The following is a 15,757-nucleotide window of genomic DNA, read 5'->3' on the forward strand; positions in this document are numbered from 1 at the left end:
GGTTTTGCGCATGTGTTTTGCTTGTTGGCACTTTATGACACCAGCTGCGCTGACGTGCGATTTCTCGGAACTTCCACCATATATTGGTAGCATGACCCTCACGCTTTCGTTGTATGCTGTGTATTTTGGGTGAGGATTCTATGCTGTGAGCTCTACTCAAAAAGTGTTCCGAGATGGTTGGTTGTTCGACTGGCCAGTCACGTATAAAAGTCCTAACAAAAGCAAGGATCGGTGAACGGATTGTTCGGTCAGAAAGCAAACCATCAGTAATTCGCCAGTAAACATTTCGAGGCGCAGCGTTGGGTCTACAAAATGTGGCCGCAGCACTCTGATCGGTTGTAGACCGGACTTCGGTGCTAAGCACCATCGGCTCAGGAATGCAAATCTCCTCTACTGCTAAACGATTAACCAGCCCGAAGCAGACGCTGAAAATCTCCGATGTGATGAGGAGCTGGTGCAGGAAGTTCCCAGTGGCATTGCCACCCATGGTTTGTCCTTGCCTTTTTTACGAGTTCTACGAATTTACAAATCCATCCTAACATAACACAGTATAGCCTCACTCACACAATGTGGAAAAGACACAAGTAAAAAAACGTGCTAACCAGGAAAACGTATGATCCGAAGTCACTAAAAAATTTGAAAGACCGAACCGTAGTTGACATCTACGTAAAGCAAAGCGTGCAAATCGCTGCAGCACGAGACGCGCACTGTTGCGGCACAAGACGCCGACGCACATTAAGCTGATGGAGTCCGAGTAAATCAAGAGGCATGTTATCGCTTTACCGAAATGAAATCGAGTTGGTTGGCCGGATGTGGTGCCTCCAGAGAGAAACAACGCTCACTTCGCACTGCCTGCAGAAGGGAATGGCAGTGCGTGTGGGAATCGTGATGCAGACAGGTGAACATGCTTACTGCAATAGGGCCGACAGTGATAGCTGTCAATGCAGTGTGCTACAACCCGGGAGGAAATTTGCTGGTACCAGAACAGGAAAACGAGTCCACGCCGCATCTTCGCGCGAGACGGGTGGGCAAGTATTGCGGGAAAGCTCCTGCAGCGGGTGGATACTGCTCTCGATTGAATGCACCTCGCGCCTTTCCTTGTTTGCATGAGATCTAGCAACGGAAAAACGTACGATACTATCGCAGTCTGGCGACGTACTCAATGCTGCTGCTGAAAGATCGTGTTTCCCGGAAAATCATGCGCCAGGACCGTAACAACGAGGTTCTACTGTATTTACCATCAGCGTCCCGTGAGCCGTTTACAAGGAGCTCACTTTTTATTACTTTCTGATAACTTTCAAGATTCATAATGAGTCAATGTTGTCACATAAATATTGAAGATTGGGTAAGTTGATATAGCACACTTGCACTTTCTGTCAGTGGGTATTGCACTGTCTATTGGCAAGACCGAGCAAGGCAGTTTTAGTTTCTTACACCGTGCGCAGTCAGGTGTGCAGGCAAGCACTAAGTTAGTTCAAGCAAACAGACAAATATTATGCAGTCTACAGTGAGTCGGCAAAAATGTGGCACGATCCAGAGAACAGCAGGGTAGGAGTCAAAAAGGCTAATCAGGGTTCAGTAAGACATTATGAAAATAATTTTGGGACAATTGGTTGCAGTCTAAAAGCAGCACCAATTTGAGAGGCCACAGAAACATATCCGTCGAACTGCGACTATTACAACTCGTCCTGCAGACATAAGGAGAGGAACAGTGTGCACCCTTTTTTTCTCATTTTCCACTGAGCATGCGCCTTTCGTGGGATACACACGCACTTCATTAACGATGATCTACTTTCAGACGCAGCGTGCAAGCAGCAGCAAACTTGGAACAGCAGAAATTGACAAAGAACACGTAGTTTTTAAATCACCATAACTTTTTCAGTGACACTGCTGTTGCCGAATTCAATTTGTGCTTCGGCAACACGGTTTAATAAACTTGCTTGAAGCAAGTAGCCCTCTGGCATATAGCGTCTTATGCTGCCACACCACAGGCACCATTATGATTTCTTTTCTGTATGCATCTTTCGCAACTTTGCGTCTTTCAATGCTTTTAAACCACTTTTTGCAAATGGAATTTATGTTTCATAAAACTTGGTGCAACACCCATCCGACATCAATATAACCGTACAACGAGCCCAAAGTTGCAAACATAAAAAAAAAAAATTGGGAGAATCGGCAGGTATGCATGGAGAACAGACCAGGTGCTTATGCTCCTTCCACATGAACAATACTCGCCTCGCTCGTTCGGACGATGATCCTGTAGAGTGTCTGTGGTGCTCCGCCAGGTGACGGTCTTGCGGAATTTGGCACGTCAAGGCGGTCCTTGCGCAGACTAACTGCAACCGGTCCTAGCCGCTCATCAATGCCAAACCAGTTTTGGTGACCTGCACGAAAATGGTCGGGAGGGTTTGGCCAAAGCAAGTGAGGCCTTGGTATAAGACAAATACTAATGGGATGCTTGTGAAATGGCCATCTGACAATCTACATGGATTCAATGTTTGCTTTTAGTTACTCTTTAAAGTGACAGCTGCAGTCAACGACAGCTGATCGGAACTTTCACAGCAATGCCAAATGACACTGACATCTCAATGACAGTCCATTTTGAAAGAGGATGGCAGTCTGAGCCAAATGTCCCACTGGTGAAATGTCGGCTGCCCCCCATCAAGAGTACCTCGATATCCAGAGTGACAGATTTGGCAAAGAGCTTTGTCAGGATGCAGGTAATGTCAGACAAGTTCTTACACAGAGTGCAGGATATTTTTACGAAAAGGGAACAAAGACAAACACATACAAATTACCTGCACAACAAAAAGCCAGAAGACTGATGACACAGTAACATTATATTCAAACAACTTCTCAATGAGGTGCCTAGCTATAAGTTCAACTTCATCTCACCACCCTCCTGTACAGCTGTAAATAAAGGGAACTCGCTACGTTAGAAGGTGAAATGAAAAAAGAAAAAAAAAGGAAATGAAAATTATGACTACTCACATTTTTGTTCACTGCTACACAACCTGTTCATCTCAGTCATGTGATTTTTAGGTTTAGGCTGAAAAGCCTTGCAAGCCTAGTCAATTCAAGTGCAATCCGCTTCAAGGCCAGTTGAAAATTTAAATGCCCATTGTTATCAGTGGTTGTCAGTGCTGACCGTGCAAGGAGAGTTTAACGCTACGCTTTAAGACGAAGCCACCAAAATCATGTCCATACCTTTTCCGTGGAAGTGGGTCCTGTAGTAGAGGGCACCCCTGTCCACTCCGTCAAGCAGTGTGGCTGGCCGCTGGTAGGGACATGCCCCGTCGTCCAGTCCAGGCCTCTCCAGGATGGCAAGTCCGCTTAGACACGTTGGTCGATGCCAGGGGCCATTGTTTCCATTGTTGCGGGCAGACCCACCGCGACCCGATCGAAGGGCCCTGCACCACACATGCATACACGTCAGATGTCCTCGTTATGTGAGCAGTGTTAAAAGGCAAGAGAGTCGAGTACCACTTGGAGCAGTGGCAGGCTAAGGCCGCAAGAAAGCAGCAAGAATTAACTGTTGGCTCGAAAAGTTGCTCCTTCGAAATTTACTACACATAAACTACCTGCAACTGTTTATTGTGATAAAGAGGGGCATCCAAAAATGCCAGTGATTGTTCGTGAGCTCTTTCAACTGTCAGTGGGCTATTTCCCACTAGTATCCCTCGTGCATCAGCTTTTGCACAATAAGTTTCAGTGGTTTATTGCTCTGAAAGCATCAAGAGCAGATAAATGCAAAACTTGAGCAAATTATAGCGCACAAAGCAGGATCACAAAGCAAAATTTCTTGCTTCATATTAAGCTGAGAGTGCTGACACAAATTTGGCACTGACAATGTGGACAACAGTGTTGGCAACGTCCCACTTTTCCTAGTGTGTCACCTATGTACTTGTTTTCCACCCAAGTTTGGTTTCAATAAAGGTACTGAAACAGAATTTAGCCTGGCAGACCTTGCTGCTACAAAGGGGCACTGAAAGGAGAAGCGTTACTTTCACAAGATGCACATGGTGTGTTGCGAAAGAAAGGCGAAGACGACGAATGCATGAGTATGATCACGCAATTGCACCAGAAGAAGTCACAGAAGAGAAAGAATAATCACCAGAGAGCCTCGTGCCATGAGCGAGAAACGTGGTAGCAGGGCCATTGTGAGAGGAGAAGCGAAGAGAAGAAGGCAGCAGCAACAGAAGACTTGCAGAGGTCCAGTTTGTAGGTTTTATTATTTCTCTAAAGTTTAAATCATCTAGTGAACCAACAGATCAAACAAATAATTGCTGTAGCGTTACAGAGTTCTCGAAGGCATGTGACACAGTATGACGCTTCAGCAAGGCGCATTATGTAAGAGCACTTGTGCGTCTGACCTTGACTTCCCGGCTGGGAGCGGGGCCCCCTTGAGAAGGGTGGCGGCTTTCGGTTGGAAATTTCAGCTGTTTACGTGGCGTGCATCAGCGCAACGCTTTGCAGACACATCACCACACATTGTATGCACTGAGCTTGTCTGTTTAAAATGGCCAAACCTGGTGATGGACCCTTTAAAGCAGACAGAAATTGGTACAAACAGCTCAACAATTGGTTGCGTAAAAAAGAAGGAGGCGTTTAAGTGACAAAGACACCAGGAGACAAACATGTTATTGTGAAACGTTTTCTCATGATCAACAGTTCATTGTCATCATCACAGCCTAGAGTCAATCTTTCGACAAGGAGACTCCCCTTCGTCAGGACAAGTGATTTCCTCAGCAGTGTTTACGTAGCTCACTCTCGCCCACTGCCAATGGGGGAGGAAAATGAGCAGGTGCGAAGAGAAGGATGAGGGAAGTCGAAGTGTTAAAAAAGAAAAAGGTGCTCAATAGAGATGGCGAGAGAACATGGGGGCGAAGGTTGTGCTGTAAATTTGGCAGGGTAAAGTTGTAGGCCAGTCGGTGAGACATTGTGAATAAAACCGCTACAGACACGGGACGGAGGAGACTACAACACAGGGCGGTCACAGGGCGGTCACACAGGACCGCCCTGTGTTGTCGTCATACTCCGTTCTGTGTCTGTAGCGGTTTTATTCACATTGTGCTGCAAGTTCCAGCAAAAAGTAGGGGCTTCCCTCCTACTTGTGAGAACTGGCAGCACAACCCCTTTTCCATGAGCAACAGCTTTGGTGCAACCTCTACTGAGAGGTTTCAATTGCGATACAGCTAGTCATACGCCCATGGTGAGGTCATACAGCCAAGATAGATGGTTACCAGGAAGATGGAGACGAAGTGACCAAGAAATATGCATGATCAAGGGATGTCCTATGGCTGAATCTCAAGATCGCTACTGAATGCCCCTCTTTTCAAACATAAAAAAATCTTGTTTTTGCATGCCAAAACCAGGCAGGCCATAGTGGGAGACTCCGGATTAATTTTGACGACTTAAGGTTGTTTAATGTGCACCTAAATCTAAAGTACACGAGCATTTTTGAATATTGCCCCCCATTAAAATGTGGCCATCACGGCTGGGAATTGAACTTCTTTCATTCGATTTTATTCTTTTCATCTACTGTTCATAGCTGGGCAATACCAGTCATAGCACAGGTGGAGCACTGCTTGGACAAACTCTGAGAAAGCACGAAAAGAAATAGCATCGGAATAGAATCGTTACACTTTACTGGCCAAGTCCTTTTGCTGACGCTGAAGTGTTGGCTCCAGCCTGAGACATACACATCCTCCATTCAACCAATGCTGATCACTACCAAGTCTCCATCCGCCTGTGGATTATCTCTTTTGTTTGGATGAGCTCATCACATGCATAAGACAGGCGGTGTCTTATTCGCATTTTCATAGCACTGGCTCTACGAGTGCGACAGAAGTCAATGGCACATACTAATGTGAAGGAATGGAAACTTAATGCAGGGACAGCTCTTGCTTACAAAGGTGCATTCACGGTGGAAAAAAATGCCATTAAGTGGCATATAAGCACTCTGCATTTCATTAAGCTTTGCCTGTCTTCACAGCAATGCACTGGTGCCAAAGCATGGCGCACCACAATCTTGGTAGGCGTGCTTTCGGCTGACGGCAGTCACTTATCTGATGACGCATGTAACGTGTTGTGCCCGACATTTAATGCACAGCACATATCAGAGTTCATTCTACTCCACTGAAATCATAATGTACCACCAAAAAGGTAAACGGACCACGGCTTAGGTGGCCGGAGTGGCTGCGGGGCCACGCCGAGGCATTGCTGTCTCACTCAGCGCGCTGATGAGAGTGCCCCGAGTGATGCCAGACTTCGCCCTCACTCTCACGTGGGGCCTCATCCCGCTTGATGAATTTCTAGTGCACCGTTCGGTTGCTCTGCTGCTGACGGTCATGACGAAGGGGACCGTGCATCGCCAGTAGTACAGCACATGGCGCTGTCGTCCAGTAGGGGGCGGCCACAGGGCATCAAACCGCGGTGAGAAGGAACGAAGACGCGATCTGATTGTTGTTTCGCTTATATTTACCTTATCTTTCATATTAGTGTCATCGGGGTCCATCACTGCTCGATTTTAGGCAACATCGTGCAAGTAGCCGCAACGGCGGCTATGGTGACGCGTGCTCTTTCATGTCAGCACAATAAGTGAGAGTGAAAAGCGCTGTGCGGATGTCTAAAGCTATAGCGACGGCGCTCTACGACTCGGTGCCAAGACGAGTATGCCAAGTCATCGTGGTCAACGGCAACTTTTCAACACACTAGGACCCCTTCAAGCCACGGAATGCTTCCATGAATAAACTTTCACGACTGACTAGTTATTCCAATTCGTCTTCCCAATAATATTTTTCTGGCCGTACTTTTGTAAAGTTTCATAATGGCCCGCGCATTGTAGTAACAAATTAAAGCAGTTTTCAGAGGCCCTACTGATATAAATGTCAAACCAACTGCTGGAGACAATGCCGAAAAAGTAATCTCGACAGAATAGCTGTGCCCTCAGTAAAGCTTAGCACCTGTAACTTATTGCGCCAGCGTGAAAGAGCATGCGTCACGTAGCCGCCGTTGCAGCTACTTGCGTTATGTTGCCTAACATCGAGCAGTGGTGGACGCTGGCGACCTGCAATGAAAGATAAGGTGAATATAAGCAAAAACAACTATCAGAATGGGTTTGCGTTCCTTCTCAATGCCGCGGTTTGATGCCCCGCTGCCGTCCACTACTGTGCACCAGCGCCATGTGCTAGAGTAGCGGCAATGGACGGTCCCCTTCGTCGCAACCGTCAGCACGAGAGCAACCAAACGCTGCACTAGAAATTTATAAAGCCTCACAAGGCCCCATGGGAGAGTGAGGGCAAAGTCTGGCATCCCTCGGGGCACTCTTGCCGTCAGCACGTGGAGCAAGATAGCAGCGCCCCGGTGTGGCCCCACAGCCGCCTCGGGCACCTAAGCCGTGGTCCATTTACTTTTTTGGCCGACAGTACCTATGGAACAGCTATAGAACTGCATTAACTAACATGAGCTTGAAAAGGAGTGAAAAGGATGAGATAACATACTAGGTCTGCCATGTCAGTTTTCCAGCTCTGCATGTCATAAGGCTCAAGCAACAAGGTTAGCAGCAAATAGAAGCTCATGGCCACTACAAACACAATCACCTTTCTAGAGTGATGATATGTGGGAACAAGCATTTGAAACAACTGATCCCAAAATGTCTACAGTATTATCTCGATGATATTAATCTCTCGGGACTGCAAAACAAATTTGTATCGCCCGAAATTTGTTTCGACCAAAAATGGAAAAATATTTGTCAAGGGGAATGTGGCGTTTGAATGACTGACTAGCTCAAGATTTCCTTTTTTGTATTTTGCAATCCTGAGACCTTTCTTTATATCCTAGTGAAATATGTGGAAGAAAGACGCAGCAGAATTTAATAAAATTGCTCTTTTGTAGCGTGTTGTGTTGGAAATCAGGAAGAAAATTGAGCTTCGGCAGGTGCTATGACACTGCTTATTGCACGAGTGCCCCTTCCCGTTGATGCAGTGCCGCCATCTTGGTTTCGCAGTAAACATGAGAAATTGGGGATTCAGATAGACCCTGCACTGTATTTCTCCATGCTGAAATAAAGCCAACAAAGGCAAGCACAAAAAGATAGAACTAGCGTCGCGATTCATTACTGCAGTCACTGCACAGAGAGCGCTGATATTGGCTAACACGAATTCGAATCACTGACGCACTTGTTTCACACATATTTTGGCAGCAGCAAATTGCGCACTTAGCCTGTTCCAAGACTGACATTTCAAGATCTGCCCGGTTATGTTAAGATTCTTCGTTGCTGCGTCCCAGCTGTTGTCTGAAGGCGATAATGATATGGTCTGCGCAAAATAAGGGAATCTGTTTACTTTTCTTTATGGCAGCGAAGCTATTTCATATTGTGACCTGAAGGAAGCAAACAGAAAAGTTTCAAATTGTCATCGAACACCAAAGACTATGGAAGGTGTGGAATACAGACGTAAGGCTGCCCATGAAAGCAAATGCCACCGATCTTACTGTCACTACAAGACTGGGTCACGTGTGACTGCTGGCTCCTGATAAAGTTGTAAGGTGTTTGGAAATGGCCAACAAGTTGCATGATACTGTACAATGCAATAGCTTTTTTTCTTTCTTTTCTTTGGGGGGGGGGGGGGGGGTGACTGCCACTAAAATGACGTTTGTCTCTGCAACACTTTATCAACATGGACAACGAGTTTATCAATCTTTAGATTATTGCCTTCCGCAATGTGCCTAACGATGTCTGAAACTTTTCATACATCTCTATGCAAGATACTATGCTGCACATTGCCGTTTCATTTACAGCGTGCCACAGCATGACAACAAGAGAAATGAAACCTCACATTATCTCCACCACAGCTGACAAAATGCCATGACCATATCTATTACCAAGAACTGTAGACATTGGAAGTTAGCTGACCCACCTGGACGTTGCCCTGGTAAGGCCCAGCTGCCTCTGCGGTTCTCCTCCAACCTCGTTCCGGAAGAATGGACAGCTCAGGAGCAGCGCACTCTGCCGGCCATCCCCTGAATCCGCCACACCTTCCACTCCGTCCTCACTAAGCCCACCTCCGGCTCCCGCTCGCTGGAGCATGGAGGCAGCAGACGCACCCGTCGTGGTATTCCTCCGCCTCCCAAGTATGGACGCCAGACGACCCGATGCACGACTCAGGTTGGCTCCAAGGCTCTGGCAGTCGAAGTGGGCCAGTGCTCGCCTCCGCAGCCGTTCCTCAGCCGGATCCGGTAGCGACGGCTCAAGGCTTCTAGCGTCCGCGGACTCGCTTCGGCCACCTGGCTTCCACTTCCGAAACAGCGAGCTCTCCTGGTTTGCACTACCACTTGTGCTGCCAGCGGCAGCACTTGCACTGCCGCCTGTTGCTCCGCTAGCGTTGGGCAGTCGACTCCAGCCCTTGCCACGGTCCCTGAGCTCCAGAAGGCGCTGGAACTTGGTTTTGAGGCGTGGACTCGATCCTTCTTCGAGCGCTCCATGTGCCAGGGTGTTTGAGGCATTCTGGACTGCCGGGGCAGGATCAAGACGGCCCCGCAGAAACTCTTGGATGTTGGCTGGACCAGGGCTGTGCGTAAAACATCAAAATGCTGTTAAACTGGCCTATTCTAGTTGAGAGTGAGAAAGAAAGTGAAGTCGAACAGATTGTGCAAAACAGATAAAACAGTGGATAAACGGATGTTCTATCCACTGCATGAGATGGAATGGATGCGAACAAAAGAATACTATTGCAGTTGAGGGTGGCATAGGGTTAATGAAGTGATGAATTTAGGAACCTTCTGGGTGTTCAGGTGACACAGGCAGTAACTGCCAATTGCTGGGATAAGCCTTTGTCCTACATCAGACTTAAAATAAGTTTACGGTAATGATAATGACGATAAAGGTAAGCCAGCCAGTCCACAAGTGATGAAAACAAAGCGCACACATTAAGGCTAAAGTATCTCCAGGGTTTGTAATTTGTAACAATTTTTTTCCTCGTATTTTAAGAGGTTGGGCTAAAAGAAAAATGACTGGAAACCTTGCAACAGGTTGATGACCTGTAGTGCAAACCTTGCGCACAGAACACTACTCTGAAGCTTTGACAAACTGACAGAATCAGGGCAGCTGCAACTCATATCTATGTTCCAAGGGCCATGAGTACTACAGTAAACGTAAAAGTGTGCGATTGTGCTTGAGGAAATGTAGCAGGATCAGCCTGAAATTCTCGGCAAAACTGAAGAAATGTTGAAGTGCATTTGTGAAACTACAGCGGGACGCGCATGGTATCAGAATGTGGTGCAATGTGTACGTTTCCAAGTGCACAAATTCTGGGGGCATGGGACGTGACACTGAAGACAACAGAAAACCAGAAAGAATATAAGAATGCAAGATGGCATGAGTCTTCAGAATTGAATTGTGCAAGCAGAGAAAAAATACAGAGGAAGGACGCACATGTTAGACACAGCACCTTACACGCGTCATACTTTCACGCTTAGCACGCCACGGTACTACAGATGCTAGGCAAGTAATGCGGCCATAGAAGCCTCACTCTGCCTCACTTTCTATGAAATAGCTACTACATGTATTACAACTACAACTTGTGAGCATAAGATTATGTTGAATCATGGATTACTTGTACACCTTCGTGCTTCCAGTGTACGACATACTGTTTTTTTTTTTTTTCCAAGTGCAAGCAGCATGCGCTGTGCCCGCTGGTCACCCATATGTGTCACTTCGCTCATTCAGGTGGTAAATAGACTTAGATCTGTGACATGTAATATTTTACAACACACAAGTATGAAACGTCATGTTATATCTAATTACATGAGGGACACCCTTATCTTTCATATGTGAGGCCCTATTTTTTGGTTTCAATGCAAGCAGCGAGAAAAGTCTCTGGAGCTTTCACAACACTGCCTGCTACGTATAAAATGGGAGTAAAAGGACACTAGGAATGAGCCAAGGTTTGAACGGTCAGTTCTTGTTCCACTAGAGGGCTCCAAGTTAACTGGTACGAGCCCATGTGCATGATTAGTGAAGCTCCTTTTGGTACCATGCTAATTTCAGGTAATTATGTTCAGCAAGCGCTCTGTGTTTTTTTAACTTCAGGTTTGTTTAATATTTTAGCTAAGTGTGCAATGCACACTTAGGCTCTGAGAAGCATCATCATTGTACTGTCAGACGCCATGTTAAACATTTTGACAATCTGAGCATTTGCTGCACTTTTTGTGATGAACAGAACTTCTGTTTCATTTATTCCAGGAACACCACATAAGGACCTAAGCATGCTGACTGCCTACATCGCATCCATGAATGATGGGTTATATATAGTAACTAGAGAGTACCGCCTGTCACAGTTTTTATCAGTTTCCTTTTTGCAGCTGTAAATTTGTTTTTCTTGTATTGCTGTATCTCCGGGCCAAAGCAACATCGCCGTACATTTCCACTACTACTACTACTACTACTACTACTACTACTACTACTACCTACTACTACTACTACTATTACTATACTACTCATAATAAAAGAAACAACACCAAAAACACACCTTCGTTGATCTTCTCTTCGCTGACCTCCAGCTCGGTACTCCCGCAGCATGGCAAAGAAGCTGCTGTCGCCTCCAGACGAAGCAGCCAGAAGGTCCAGCGATGATGCCGAGCCATAATCCCTCCGCGATGGGCCTCCGCGGAGTGGCTCACCGGCTGCACTCCCATTGTTGTGGTCCAGGTCCAGACTACTGTTGCTCCGGTACAGGCTCATTCGGGATGTGCGCTGGGAACGCTCGCTGTGCGTCCGCTGAGGTCGTGCAGGCCCCACCGACGTTGGGCTGCTCATGCTGACCGCCGTCTGGTGATGGACCGTCGATGCGGCTGCCGTGTGCATCTGCGGTGACGACTGCGGCTGCGCATGATGGCCGTTGAGCTGATTTGCGCTGCCGCTTCTGTGGAGGGCATCACCAGGAGGCAGGCAGGCATTGTAGTACTGGGCCGAGCAGGCCCGCAGGACGCTCGAGCTCATCGGGTCCCGGTCATCGCGACTGCCGTTCGCTGCCCTGCTTGCACCTCTTCGGCTTCTCCTGTCGCCGGCGTTCCTGGCGACTTGTGCCGCAGCTCGGCCTCGATGGCTTGGCCATGCCCAGGGGTCCACCTGCAGATGAGTGTGACATAACTGCTTAGAGGAAACTGTGAACTAGGGCCATAACATCAAATTTTCAAGCTTGCATTATGCATTGCATGTAAAACCATGCACATCCCATGGTAAGTTGCCAAAATTTGAGCCAATTCAATGCACTAGAGAATTTGTATGAATTCCTTTATATCGTAGTTGAACTGTGCTGATCTGGCAACACTGATGGGTGATGAAATGAAGTGTGTTTTGCATGGCCAAAGCGCGCGGTATACATATGTTCTCATTTTCACACGTCTGTTTCGACACTCAGCCCGAGATAGTTTTTGCAAGTGTTCTCTGCTTTGTGCTGTTTTATTGTACAAGTTACCATGGTGCATGCACTGGTCCGAGCAGAATGGACAGTAAGCGTTAAGCAAAATCCTCCGAATCCTCTCACTGGGTGCTGACAAACACCAAGATGCAATGCCATTGACGTCACCGTCAGCATTCATCATCCCGCCAGCACTGCGACAAGCCTGGTATCTGACAACACTATTCCTGCTGCCTAGCAGCAATCGCTCGTGTGCTGCAACGTGTCATGTCGCCTCCACATATTGTTAGAACACTGTGCTAGGTGCTCTAGCACGAAACTAAATCTTGCTGTAAGTTTCAATACCTTGCCTTTGGACAAAACAGCCAATCTTTTTGCATGTGCATATCCATATTGGCCCCTTTGCTCTTAGTTACAATGACAAACTGAAAATAGTTGCATGACCATGTCGTGACCCTGTTAAAGCCTGCTATATCAAGCAGAAGCAGCACTCGATCTCTTCTGCCCTTTAATTAACTACCTCCCAGTGTGGTAGCACCTATTTATCAAAACAAATGCAAAGATTCTCTGCTCTGTGAGTGCGAGAAAACAAGCATCAGGTGGGCCATGAATGCTTCAAATATGTTATTGCATCTTCATTTTACTTAGCTGATGATATACACGGTGCCTTTTTTTCTCACCTTTTCTTTCACCCTTTGCGAGGAGAAAAACTCCGCAACTTATAGCCGACTAGTATTTAGATGATAACCAGAGCAGGGACAGTTACTGCGATGAAACACTGTACCAATAACTGCATGGCCAAAGACATGTTCCAAGACATTACCCTCCTTTAAATTTGTTTGGCAATGTCAGTGATGCAACAGCCATTTGATCTTCTGGTGCAGGTCTTGGTGCAGCAAAAATTTGATATGGAGCAGCGACAAGCACTTTTGCCGCACAGTACAACATGCACCTATTGTACCATTGTAAATGAAATAGCCACTAAATAAAGCAAAGCCAGCCTTATCCGAGTCAATAGGGTATTCAAATTAAAGATGAGCAAACTAGTTTCATTCATTTTTAATAGAATGACTTTTTTTTTTTTGTGAGCATACCACAGTATAAAACTGCTTCTGCCATTTAGGATTGCAACGGGCACTGCGTGTTCAGCATGCTTCAAGAGAGAGAAAAAAAATGCGTGCAACTAGGGCATATCAACAAGACCACACCTTAGGATGTGCATGAATAAACTTAAGTTACAGTGAAGATGTGCACAGGTCTAATGCGCACAATCTCTCCCACAAAACTGTGCCCTGGAAAATGTGAAAGCTGATTAAATTACAACCACAGAATCTACTCTTTTGATCTTGTGCAATTGCGAGGAAGGTCCGCACCTATAAGCAAATTATATGTCAACGGCCGAGTACATGAGAGAAGAAGGGGAACCGAGGGCCTCAATTTTGTTATTCCCGACACGTATTGCAAGATGTTCTTGAGGTGGCACCACCAACAACTGTGCTAAATAATGTGCAACTGGAATTTTTCTGAGGCTTGTTTTCGATCAGACATTCTGCTTGAGCGAGCTTTGTGTGATGTTGGCAGGATGAGGAATGCCGAACTAGTCACAAACGGCACTACATTAAAGCATCCATGCGAGAAAAACGCAACAAACGCGTGAAAACAGCAAATGCAGAACCGATGGCATAGTCACGTTTATTTCTTCATGTCATTGTACAGTATGCAACTAGTTCCCTTCTAACCTACTCTATCTTCTCTCCTGGTCCCCTTCCCCTCCTCAACCCCACCCCCACTACAGACCACTGTTCACGTGTCAGTAGATGAAGCTAGAAAGTTACAGTGCAGTCGGCAGTAAGTTTCTTAATCTCCTTTTGTTCATGTTATGCAAAAATGAACAACCAATTACTGCTACCGAAAGCATCAGCTATATCCATGGCTGTGGCTGCTCTGCAGACCTCCAGGATGATGACGGTGGCGGCTTTAGACCTTAGAATGTCTTAGGTTATGGTTTGTTGTACTGCTGAAGCAGCACAAACGGAAGAAGGCCCTTGTTCTTCTGCTTCATTTGGTGTAGACTCGACGCAGTTTGCCGCTAAAATACCATTCTGGAGCAGGATGGCTCAAGGGTCCTCACTTGGAGCCATTAACACAGCTGTTCCACCACTGCAATGTACATCTCTTACGAAAGATCTCAAAGCCACTGTCTCAGTTGCGAGGTCTGTCACCAAGCCCCTTGGAAATAATTCTGTGGCACACTGGAAGCTTAAAGGGGCCCTGAACCACTTTTTATTGAAGTGGAGAAAGGCATTTGAAATGAAAATAGACTATTTCTGAAATACTTTACTGCAAAAAGTACTTCAATGCATTCAGCAGAAGTGGAGTTATTGGCAATCAGACACAGCCTCTACTGTGCTCCTGTTCCTTCTTCAATGCCTTACACTGCGAAGGATACGGCGCAGTGGGGCATGCCAACAATGCTCCGCCTTCTATACGTCACCATGGCTGCGCAGTTCAAATTTCATTTTGTATGCTAATATAGGTGCCACGACTCCCGCCTTTGGTGCCTACGACGCACTATACCAAGCGAAATGAAGTTTTCCTCAGCGAGCTGCAGTGCGCTTAGCCAGTCGGCTCGTGGTGGCGGCCACAATATCTACGCCATGTAGCCAACCACAGCTTTGTGTCACCTATCAGCCAATAGCAGCCTTCTAAGGGTATGATGAAATAAAGCACCCGATGATGAAATAAAGCATCCAAAAGATAATGAGGACAGGGCCTTCTGTTGAAAAGAGAGCGTTTGAAAGAAAGGTGACTTGGCAATCCGCTGGCTCCACACACCGCATGCGACAGCAAAACTTGGCTGAAATGTTCACAGCAGCGTTTGCTACCCGTGCACTATGTTACTTCACCAAGCCCAAGGGGTGGTTCAGGGCCCCCTCAAGAAGAGGGAGGAAAGCTGTCACTCTGAATCTCTACAGCTTTGAGCGCCGAAAGTTTGACACAAGTTCTGTACTGTGGAATTCAATATGTGAGCCTGGTGTGGTTGGAATTCTGAAATTTGTGATTATGTTTTCTCGACTCCTCCTATCTCATTGTACACGTACAGGTACCAACTTTTTTTCAAGATATCTCTGCACAACTTGGGGTCTCTTTTCATAACATGTTTGTTAAAATAAATTTCTATAGCAAGATGTTATGTAGGCAGAAGATGAGGGTGAGCAATAAACACTACTTTTGATAACGGCTGATAAGAAAAGTGTGTGAAGCCCATAAACCTCATCGTCTTCTTTAAACAGGAGGTAGCATGCAGTGTGAAAGCCCATAATCTTGTGCGAGTTTTC

General features: G+C 46.4%; 1 protein-coding gene across 3 annotated transcripts in view; it reads right to left on the reverse strand.

Annotated features, from left to right (window-relative positions):
- The window catches only part of LOC126534452 (signal-induced proliferation-associated 1-like protein 2), a 188,383-nt gene that overhangs the window by 121,848 nt on the left and 50,778 nt on the right, over window positions 1-15,757 (reverse strand). For all 3 annotated transcript variants that reach the window (XM_050181729.3, XM_055072906.2, XM_055072907.2), the window contains exons 2-5: window positions 11,529-12,127; window positions 8,919-9,569; window positions 3,208-3,410; window positions 2,236-2,384 (exon numbers count right to left, since the gene is read on the reverse strand). In XM_050181729.3, the coding sequence (XP_050037686.2) occupies window positions 2,236-2,384; window positions 3,208-3,410; window positions 8,919-9,569; window positions 11,529-11,998 (1,473 nt within the window). In that variant the 5' untranslated portion in view covers window positions 11,999-12,127. The remainder of the gene's footprint in view (window positions 1-2,235; window positions 2,385-3,207; window positions 3,411-8,918; window positions 9,570-11,528; window positions 12,128-15,757) is intronic.

Source organism: Dermacentor andersoni, chromosome 7 (assembly GCF_023375885.2).
Source record: "Dermacentor andersoni chromosome 7, qqDerAnde1_hic_scaffold, whole genome shotgun sequence".
NCBI lineage: Eukaryota > Metazoa > Arthropoda > Arachnida > Ixodida > Ixodidae > Dermacentor > Dermacentor andersoni.